Source organism: Symphalangus syndactylus, chromosome 6, assembly GCF_028878055.3.
Source record: "Symphalangus syndactylus isolate Jambi chromosome 6, NHGRI_mSymSyn1-v2.1_pri, whole genome shotgun sequence".
NCBI classification, from domain to species: Eukaryota; Metazoa; Chordata; class Mammalia; order Primates; family Hylobatidae; genus Symphalangus; species Symphalangus syndactylus.
In genome coordinates this window covers 37,740,478-37,751,812 of record NC_072428.2, presented here as the reverse complement: position 1 = coordinate 37,751,812, position 11,335 = coordinate 37,740,478, and the positions used below count along the sequence as shown (strand labels likewise).

Here is an 11,335-nt window from a genome sequence, read left to right as displayed (position 1 = left end):
CTCAGTACTTGCCTTGTATGTATACGTAATTGCCATCTGGTCCACAAGAATGTGTTTACTGTGTTATACAAATCCTGATTCTTTTCATCAGGTGCATAGTAATTCTCTATGGCTTAATACCTATGTTCATTTACATGCTATCTCTACAATGTAAAAATAAAAGTATATATATACACACACACACACAAAGTAAATGTTCCTAACACTAGATAAAACCTTGATTTGACCTTGCTGTTTTTTATTCTGAGTGCATTTTAATTTTTACAGAAGGGTGACAACAGATTAAATTGGTCATTCTTCCCTTGGGAGTAGAGTGGGCTGCCTAATTATCTTAATAACATTCCAAATCGGAATATACTTTTCTTTGTAGCCTCATGAGCTTTCTAGCACTCTCACTTTGATCAAGAACATTCTATTCTGGATGAGCTCTGCAGGACATATAGCAGCTATATAGTTCATTGGGTGGTCACAAACTTGGCTACAGAATCACTCACCATGAAGACGAAACTTTAAATGACAATAAAAGCAGGGAGGCAATGGTACACTGTATCTTTCCCTTTAATCCTAAAGTTATCAGGTATATAGTTTGGACCTGCCACTCTGCTCCTTTCTGATGAAAACACTTATGGTTCAGTGAGGCCTAGAAAGGAAACAAATTTAGTAGGGCTGGTAGGAGAGTATCTCCTTGGACCTTTCACAGATAAGTTACTCAAATGCTTCGATTTCAAATATTTCAAAATCTAGATTTCTATTTGGTATATCTCCATATTAATTTCACTTTATATGCTGTAGAATAATACTAAATTTCAACTTAAGATGGATTTTATGCCTTTTTTGCTAAATGAGAAGTTGGGCTCATTAAGGTTTCATGGATCTTTCCTAAAGTCCAATAAAGGAGAGAAAAATTATGCAACAAATTTTATTTAGCAGTCCCAACATTCAGCACAAAAAGTTTACAGAGGATAGAAAGTGCATTAATAAAAGCCAGTCTTTACCAGAAGAAAACAGAAAATATATTGATTCAAAATATTTTACACTTGAATGATAAACTGCAATAACTTATTCTGGGCACCTACTGATAAGAGAAAGGAAGAGAAGAAAAGAATACTTTAAGAAGAGCTCAACCTCCAGCTGGTATCAGAGAAGTCAGTAGAGGTCACTGAGACCGGCAGTCTTTCTTGCTTTTTGCATTAGTGCCCTCAGCTGGAACTGTTTACGGGATAGAAGACGTACATGCTGGGAGGGGAAAAAAGTTTGAATAGTTTAGAATGGCTTTGATTTAGGCCCAGGCATAAAATAGACAATTTGTAACTAGATGGGATCTAAGAACCCTAACTCATGACCTGTCAACCTTTGGAATGAATACCTCATTATATGTGGCTTTTAAACTGCATATTATAAAGGCTTACTCAACAGGGAAAGCATTACATTGCATGATCTGTCTCAGGAGTTTGACCTACACTTTCTTTTCCTAAGTCATGCCACTCAAGCAAGAGATTGTACAGAAAAAGAGTCCTCTCTTGGGTCTCTGGTTTATATCCAGCCATTCATGTGGTTGTACCACTTCTGAGGCACGTGGTTTGGCCATTCCCACAGTGAGAGGAGATAGGCAAGATCAGCACATGACCTGACCAGGCTCCAGCTGCAGCTGGATCAGATATCCCAAAGGTGGCTGCTATTATCCCTAAAACCATGTTCTCCATGACCCAAGAGACAGCAGTAGCCAAACTTCGCTTACCAGATTTTCCTCTGTACAACAGCATTAAGCTTGAGACAACTTTCATTCAAGAGGGCTTGAAAGGGCAGCCTGATACCTTGATGTGGGAAAACTGGTCTAAAGTTATATAACTCTAAGAAAATTAACATAAAAAATGGAGGTGGCACAATCAGTAATCTCAATTTAGGTGGTATGACCTCAACCAATGGAAATCTGATCGTACCTCCTGATCCACCCAGGCACAGAAGAATTACACTCATCTTAACGCTGCCTGTGGGCAGAGAACTGCAGCCACCAGCCCACTTTTCTTCCCCTGCTCAGACCAATCCTCAGTACTCTGTAGGTAAAAAGATGGCGCAAAATCCTACATCTCATTTACTGTTTTTTGGGAAGATAAAGAATCTTAATCCATACTACAGAGAAACTCTCTTGGTTTGTGGTTTGCAAGGTCAGTGCCTCTAACCAAGTTAAAAAAATCTTGGAACATAAAATGAAGAAATACCTTCAGGAAGACATCCAGGTCTATCACTCCCCTTCTCAAGGCTTCTCCCAAGTAAAAGATGGTGTCTTCAATAGCGTTTTCTTCTGCATACAGATTCAGGATCTGTTTGTATAAGGGAGCTGTAGGAATGATAACTTCATCAATATCATTGTTTTCAGACTGATTTTCCATTTTTTCCAGAGCAGAACTGAGTTCTTCATCCTTCTTTTTCAAAAGTTCTATGTTTTTATCAACCTCGGCCTGAAAACAGAACAGTCCAAGCATTAATAACTGTACATAATTATCCACTTGTCAGACATCTACAACACTTCACAGGAAAAGACAGGCTAACAACCATGTTTAAACAACTCATGGATGAGAATAATGTTTCAAATAACACCCTGGTCAAAGGTAGAGGAAAAGATGTGATCTACTATGCTGAGTGAAATAGAGTAATGGAGATATCCTGAGGTGACAGCACTTTCAGTGACAGTAACAAGCTTGTCACCTGTCAGCGACAAATGATACTGCAAACTAAGCCATCAGACAAGATACTTTCCAGCAGAAGGTTCCTTTACATAGAAAATCGTAAGAGGTTTTTCTTCCCAACAAGTGGGCATCTGCCATAGGAGAGTAACTTTCCTCAGTCTATGAAGAGGATTCAATGCATAGAGGCCCAAATATCTGCATTCTAATCACAAAGTATCACACGCAGGTGGTGGTTGTAGGCTCTGAGTTGTATTGGTGTCACTTTCCTGAATTCTAAAAATTGGCTACTTCGAGGCGTATTTTACAATCTAGAACCACTTTGTAAGGCTAATGGGTACATACAAATCACTTTCCACAAAGCCCTCAACCTTCTAAGAATTCTTTACTCTTCCATCAAAAATGCACATTTACTGGAATAAATTCTCCCTCATGGGGATGAAAATGGAGCGTGAAATTGGCACTTCAATTGTGCTGATGCCTCCACTTTATCATCATTAAGCAAAGCCATAAGGCTGACTTACACATGTACTATCCAAGGCATAGCTGTTATGAGAAAGCTTAAAGAGCTGAAGGTTGCATATGCTATGTTTATATGTAGCTCTTTAGCCAACCAAGTATCTCTGGATTATCGAGAAAGTTCCCTGAACATACTTTTAAAAATGGCTCACACAACCTTTGGAAACAATAAAATAGTACTGTCCTTTTAAGTCTGCTCCTAAGATGTGCAGATCTTTATCATGGCTTAGAACTCTCTAAACTTATTTCCTAGTAACTGGCAACATTAGGCACTCGAACAGTCCTCCTTTAGGTTAAAACATCATTTCCTAGGGCAAAGGTGTGATATGCTTTGGCTGTGTCCCCACCCAAATCTCAACTTGAATTGTATCTCACAGAAAGGGGTGTGTGTGTGTGTGTGTGTGTAGCGGGGGGGTGGGGTGGGGGATGGTGGCACGCGGGGGTGGTAATTGAATCATGGGAGCTGGTCTTTCTATTCTTGTGATAGTGAATAAGTCTCACAAGATCTGATGGGTTTATCAGGGGTTCCAGCTTTTGCTTCCTCCTCATTTCCTCTTGCCACCACCATGTAAGAAGTGCCTTTTGGCTGGGCACAGTGGCTCACACCTGTAATCTCAACACTTTGGGAGGCCAAGGTGGGTGGATCACCTGAGATCAGGAGTTCAGGACGAGCCTGGCCAACATGGTGATACCCCGTCTCTACTAAAAAATACAAAAATTAGCCAGGCATGGTGGGGGGGCACCTGTAATCCCAGCTACTCAGGATGCTGAGGCAGGAGAATCACTTGAACCCGGGGGGTGGAGGTTGCAGTGAGCCAAGATTGCACCACTTCACTCCAGCCTGAGCGAAAGACTCTCTCAAAAAAAAAAAAAAGGAGTGCCTTTTGCCTCCCACCATGATTCTGAGGTCCCCCAGCCATGTGGAACTATAAGTCCAATTAAACCTCTTTTTCTCTCAAGTCTCGGATATGTCTTTATCAGCAGTGTGAAAACGGACTAATACAAGGTGCAAACAAAATGGTCTAAATATTATACCCCTCCCAATCTAAGACCAAATGCCAAACATAGGTTCCACTGTAAACAAAGGTATAAAAAATTACATTCAAATGTCTAAAGATGCCGATAATTTTTTTTTTTTTTTTTTTGAGACGGAGTCTTGCTCTGTCACCCAGGCTGGAGTGCAGTGGTGCAATCTCAGCTCACTGCAAGCTCCGCCTCCCGGGTTCACGCCATTCTCCTGCCTCAGCCTCTCCGAGTAGCTGGGACTACAGGCGCCCGCCACCATGCCCGGCTAATTTTTTTGTATTTTTAGTAGAGACGGGGTTTCACCGTGGTCTCGATCTCCTGACCTCGTGATCCGCCCGCCTTGGCCTCCCAAAGTGCTGGGATTACAAGCGTGAGCCACCGCGCCCGGCCAATGCCGATTATTTTCTGAACTCCTACTATGCCCACAACATCCAGGGGACATATAGAACACTGTGCTATGGCTACAATTCAATCCAAAAATTTTAAGTCTTTAATAAGTCACTTACTACTTCTTGATCTAAACGGGTAACCATCTCTTCCAGTTTCTGGTGACCCTTTTTCAGGTCTTCTTCTGTTCGTTTCAAGGCATTGAGCTCTGCCTGGGCACGATCCATTTCCTCCTTCATCCGCCATCTCAGTTTGTCACTGACCGCAGAGATGAGAGAGGCTCGGATGGTGTCCTCGCTGATTGTGCCATCCCTACTGGGACCTGCAGGAAACAGAGGCAAAAAACACTTGCTTATTTCCCAAGTTCCTTCTATTTGTCTCACAGGAACCTTCAGAAAAGGGGGCAATATGAACCGACACTTTCGAAATGTGAGGAAAGAAAAAAATTATGTTACCAGTTTCATCAGAAACAATGTAAAAATCTGAGTTGATTCAGAAATATTTGCCCTGCAAGAGATTACTATTAATCCATGTTAAACCCAGTTTCCCTATTCATAGCCCAAACAATTAGCTACCATTAGCTATTTTCTCAATGAGACAGAGGCTATGTCCCTACCAATTACAATTATTCCTAAATCACCAACAAATGGCACAATAATTTCCACCAAGGAAAAACATTTGGTGCAGGCCAAGTCCAACATCAGGCTTCGCTGATAAGCTGAAGGAGACAAGTGCCCACTGTAGAGGCCAGTGAGAGGACTGAGAATGGGCAGTTTCCCTAAACGAATGTACAGGTTAATAAGGCTGCCCTCTGTAAGACTTTTACTACTTCACCCTTTACCAACAAGACAGAACGGATGAACAAAAAAGAATGACATCCAAAAAATTCAACAGCTGATAAACTGTTTATTCCCAGATTCTTTACTATTCTTTTCCAAATGTCCCTTCCTAATCAGTGTACTATATCATTTCCATGCATATTTCAGATCAAATAAACATCCCCTGGATATTTTCTTCAAAAAGGTCCCCTTTCTAATATAAGGTTGGGTATCCTTTATGACTATCAGTGTTCTTCAGTTATTGTCCTAATCAGCAAAAGTGTAAATGGCATTTTGACTTTTAATTATGTTTGATTATAAAATACTACGTGAGGACGTAAGTATATTTAACCTTAATTGCCTTTTTTTTTTTTTTTTTTTGAGATGGAGTCTCACTCTGTCACCCAGGCTGGAGTGCAGTCGCATGATCTCGGCTCACTGCAACCTCTGCCTCCTGAGTTCAAGCTATTCTCCTGCCTTAGCCTCCCCAGTGGCTGGGAAGCAAACTTCCTGAAGGCCTTGTGAATTACCTGGGTCTTCTAATTACCTGTTAGATGATCCTGCTTTTTACCAAGACCATCAACAAACTCTGTCAACAAACTCTAAGCCATTCTAAACTAACAAAAAAGTTCAATGCTCTCGAATATCAGATCCCATCTTCTCTCTATCATTAAATTACGGTGAAAGCTAATCTTTGCCAATGATCTTTCCTCCATTAACCATAATTCCCAAAACATCAGCACAACAACTAGAATCTGCTCTCTCTTAACAGTTATCACTATATTTATTAGTTTAAAAACCTATTTTCTGAAGGAAAGGTCTCTATAATCCTTATTATGCAGCCTAAATACTAAATGTTAAGGGTGGCAAAACTGTTGCTGAATGATCTCCTGAAATCAACAGAATTGGTTATCTTCTAGGAGTCCTAGAGAAAAGGCCTCAGATAGTTAGAAGTCCTTAGGATGTGCTTTTTTGGAAACTTCCCTTCTCTTGCCTTCTGCTGGAATGTAGAAGAAGGTAATTATTAAAATTGTTTACAAATATATGAGCGCTCCAAAATAAATGGCATGGTGGTATTAAACCAAATGAAAGAACTCATCAATATCTCTACTACCTGAAAATCAGAAAAGTGAACTGCTAAAGCTCTACTGCTTTGAAGCCATGTGGTTGGAAACAGTGCTGAAAAGTCATTAATAGAGTAAAATATTTAAAATTATGGATTTCATTAATAGCGACAGGAGGCAGCCAAATGCCGAGGCAGATGGGGTGGGTCCCCGGTGAAATGCCATCTTCAAGCCAAAAACAGCCTGAAGGCTGAAAAGATTGGACTGCTGGTCCCGGATGAAACCCCTGACCTAGAGTGAGAACTTCTATTCCTGTTTGCCCACGCTTTCCCATTGATTCTTCCTCAATAATGCCTTTTAACCAATCAAATGTTGCCTTTTCCGATACTACCTATGGCCTGCCCTTCCTATTCTGAGCCTGTAAGAAGCCCCAGGACTGTTGGTGGGACTGTAAACTAGTTCAACCATTGTGGAAGTCAGTGTGGCGATTCCTCAGGGATCTAGAACTAGAAATACCATTTGACCCAGCCATCCCATTACTGGGTATATACCCAAAGGACTATAAATCATGCTGCTATAAAGACACATGCACACGTATGTTTGTTGCAGCACTATTCACAATAGCAAAGACTTGGAACCAACCCAAATGTCCAACGATAGACTGGATTAAGAAAATGTGGCACATATACACCATAGAATACTATGCAGCCATAAAAAATGATGAGTTCATGTCCTTTGTAGGGACATGGATGAAACTGGAAAACATCATTCTCAGTAAACTATCGCAAGGACAAAAAACCAAACACCGCATGTTCTCACTCATAGGTGGGAATTGAACTATGAGAACTCATGGACACAAGAAGGGGAACATCACACTCTGGGGACTGTTGTGGGGTGTGGGGAGGGGGGAGGGACAGCATTAGGAGATATACCTAATGCTAAATGACAAGTTAATGGGTGCAGCACAACAACATGGCACATGGATACATATGTAACAAACCTGCACATTGTGCACATGTACCCTAAAATCTAAAGTATAATAATAAAAAAAAAATGAGACAAACAGATACTACATGCATCCTGATGTGATGCCCTGAGGACACAAATACAAAAGGAAAAAGAAATACGATGATGGGGAAATACATAGATTATGAGACCTTATCATATTAAAATACTATTATTAAAATATTATTACTATTTGATATTAATAAATTTATACTAAAAATATGATGAAAACCATACTGAAAAACAGATAAAGCCAAACTATCATTAATTATCTTAAAAATGAGGATAATAGTTCCTCTTAGATGGGAGGGAGTTGTATTTGAGAGGTAAAAAAAAAAAATGCCTAGACAGGCAAGGCAATCCACCCTCTTCCATGAGGCAGAGTTAAAAAGATTTTCACCTTACAATAATTAAGTTTTCAACTTGATAATTAAATGCTATATTTGATCCTGGGTAGGAACCCAGATTTTATTTTAAATGGTTAGGACATTAATGGAACAACTGGAAAAATCTGAATATGCATTATTATAGTTTAATATTAATATTTCTTGAGTGTGATCAATGTTGTTTTACAGAAGAGCATGTCCCTGTTTCTTTATCTGAGATGATCATCCTGAGATTATCAATTGACATGATTTTTCTCTTTATTCTGATAATGTAGTGAATTACACAGATCAATTTTCAAATATTAAACCATCCTGTTGATCAAAAAAAAAAAAAAAGAAGCCCCAGGACTCAGCCACTTAGAGGGGACTTTCCCAGCTTTGGGTAGGGGAACCACCCCTGCATCCCCTCTCCACTGAAAGCTCTTTCATCAGTCAATAAAACTCCTTGTCTTGCTCACTCTTTGATTGTCAGTGCATCCCCATTCTTTATGGGCACAGGACAAGAACTCAGGAACCAGTGGGTAAGCCAGACTCGGCCCAACTGGGCCAAATGGGAGGGCTGTCTCCGGCAGCACGTAGCATGGTTGAGGGAGGCCCAGGCAGGGTGTCGCTGGTCAGAGGTCCCTGGCTTGCAGAGTGACTGAGAAGAAAATCCTGCATCATCAACACTATCACTGCTTCACTTTATTCAAACAATTCTGCCCAACCAGCCACCATAATTCAGGGCTAAGCCCCTTCGGCAGTTAAATTCTTTAAAAATTTCTTATGCAGCCAAAAGACACATGAAAAAATGCTCATCGTCACTGGCCATCAGAAAAATGCAAATCAAAACTACAATGAGATACCATCTCACACCAGTTAGAATGGTGATCATTAAAAAGTCAGGAAACAACAGGTGCTGGAGAGGATGTGGAGAAATAGGAACACTTTTACACTGTTGGTGGGACTGTAGACTAGTTCAACCATTGTGGAAGTCAGTGTGGCGATTCCTCAGGGATCTAGAACTAGAAATGCCATTTGACCCAGCAATCCCATTACTGGGTATATACCCAAAGGACTATAAATCATGCTGCTATAAAGACACATGCACACGTATGTTTATTGCGGCACTATTCACAATAGCAAAGACTTGGAACCAAGCCAAATATCCAACAATGATAGACTGGATTAAGAAAATGTGGCACATATACACCATGGAATACTATGCAGCCATAAAAAATGGTGAGTTCATGTCCTTTGTAGGGACATGGATGAAGCTGGAAACCATCATTCTCAGCAAACTATCACAAGAACAAAAAACCAAACACTGCATGTTCTCACTCATAGGTGGGAACTGAACAATGAGAACGCATGGACACAGGAAGGGGAACATCACACACCTGGGCCTCTTGCCGGGTGTGGGGGGAGGGGGAGGGATAGCATTAGGAGATACACCTAATGTTAAATGACGAGTTAATGGGTGCAGCACAACAACATGGCACGTGTATACATATGTAACTAACCTGCACGTTGTGCACATGTACCCTAAAACTTAAAGTATAATAAAAAAAAAAAAAAAAAATTTCTGTTCCCAAGGGAACATCCAAATTCTTTAACAAAGAATACTACCATAATTACCATAATTCAATCTCTTGGACTTGCTTTGGTTTCCATTTTTGGCAGGGAGGGGAAAACTGATTTATAATTTTGGTCTCTCACAACAAATTCAAACGATTAGAAAAGTAAAATGCAATATAAACTTTACTAAAACACCTTAACACAAGGAAGAAAAAACATTAGATCTTTTCTGTAACCATTAAAATTTTTTTTCTAGTAGAGAGGTAGTCTCACTATGTTGCTCAGGCTGGTCTCAAATTCCAGGCTCAAGCTATCCTCCTTCCTCAGCCTTCTGTAGTGCTGGGATTACAGGCATGAGCCACTGTGCCTGGCATCCCACCTATTTGCTATTGCAAAAAACAAAAAAAGAAACAAAAAAACCTCAAAGTATAGGAATCTGCTATAATTCCTGGTTTGTAACAGGAGTGGTGGCCCAGCTCATGCTTCAGTGAGCATGCATCCTCCTTTTCCATTGTTCCATGTTGCCCATCTCATCTTCAAATTGCAGTATTAGGCAGGAAGCTTTTGGCAGATTTTTTTTTTTCATATTTGGGTATTTTTTGTTTTTAACTGACATAATTTTTATTTCACTTTTGAACTGTTATACTTTTCCTGATTATTCTGCATAAGGTGAAACTAGAACTGTTTAAAAGGCATACACAAATCTAGTTCATCAATAACTGGGGATTTTTCTTTTTTGCTATACTATTTTCACAACCACAGGTGTGCTTGCTAGGCAATATAACCATCACAGAAGAAAACGTTAGGCAGAATACTGGTTAAGGAAAAACAAAGCAAGAAAAGAGCTACCAGATACACCAACAGGCTTAGCTCCACATTCACCACTGCATTTTCTTTTTTTTTTTTTTTTTTTTGAGACGGAGTCTCGCTCTGTCGCCCAGACTGGAGTGCAGTGGCGCAATCTCGGCTCACTGCAAGCTCCGCCTCCCGGGTTCATGCCATTCTCCTGCCTCAGCCTCTCCGAGTAGCTGGGACTACAGGCGCCCGCCACCACGCCCGGCTAATTTTTTTGTATTTTTAGTAGAGACGGGGTTTCACCGTGGTCTCGATCTCCTGACCTCGTGATCTGCCCGCCTCGGCCTCCCAAAGTGCTGGGATTACAAACGCGAGCCACCGCGCCCGGCCTGCTAGATGGAATGTTAAAGGTAGAGGGGTGATATTGTGAGACTGATAGGCCTATTATCAATTCTCTCCACTGCAGTGTCCACACAACTTCCCTGAATATAAGGTCTCGTTAAAACACATCTGAGAGTTGAGCTGGATAAGTGCACTTGGGAGACCTGGTGAGGGGCACTAAAAAGCATGATCAGGGCCAGCCTCAATACAGGGAGAAGTCAGGGATATTTAAAAATACTTTTTTGATTCAGATCCTGGTATGACTGAAGAGCAACACCGTGTTGAGAACTGGAGGAAGACAGAGCTCTGGTGCTAGAAGCTCTTCTCAAGTCTTTAAAGCCAGGCTTGCTCACCAAGGTGCTCACTAATGTCTCTCACCCTTGCCCATATACAGCATTAAAAAGTGAACAAAAGACAGAATTCAAAAAGCAAAAAAAGGAAGCAGGACAGAAATTTAGAGAGGGAAGAGAAAACCGAAGTCAACAGTCAAAAAGGATGGTGGGGGGCCGGGTGCGGTGGCTCACACCTGCAATTCCAGCAATTTGGGAGGCCGAGGCGGGTGGATCATGAGGTCAAGAGATCGAGACCAACATGGGGAAACCCCATCTCTACTAAAAATACAAAAACTAGCTGGGCGTGGTGGTGCATGCCTGTAGTCCCAACTACTTGGGAGGCTGTGACAGGAGAATCACTGGAAGCCAGGAGGCGGAGGT

The 11,335-nt window shown here is 41.0% G+C and overlaps 1 protein-coding gene across 3 annotated transcripts in view; it reads right to left on the bottom strand.

Annotated features, from left to right (window-relative positions):
* Positions 1–905: 905 nt before the first annotated feature.
* Positions 906–11,335, bottom strand: part of TSG101 (tumor susceptibility 101) — a 48,592-nt gene continuing 38,162 nt past the window's right edge. Inside the window, exons 8-10 of one of the 3 annotated variants that reach the window (XM_055282210.2) lie at positions 4,736–4,938; positions 2,220–2,459; positions 906–1,236 (exon numbers count right to left, since the gene is read on the bottom strand). In XM_055282210.2, the coding sequence (XP_055138185.1) occupies positions 1,147–1,236; positions 2,220–2,459; positions 4,736–4,938 (533 nt within the window). In that variant the 3' untranslated portion in view covers positions 906–1,146. Of the gene's footprint in view, positions 2,460–4,735; positions 4,939–11,335 lie in introns of all 3 variants that reach the window. The other 2 variants (XM_063641055.1, XM_063641054.1) reach the window with 2 other exon arrangements.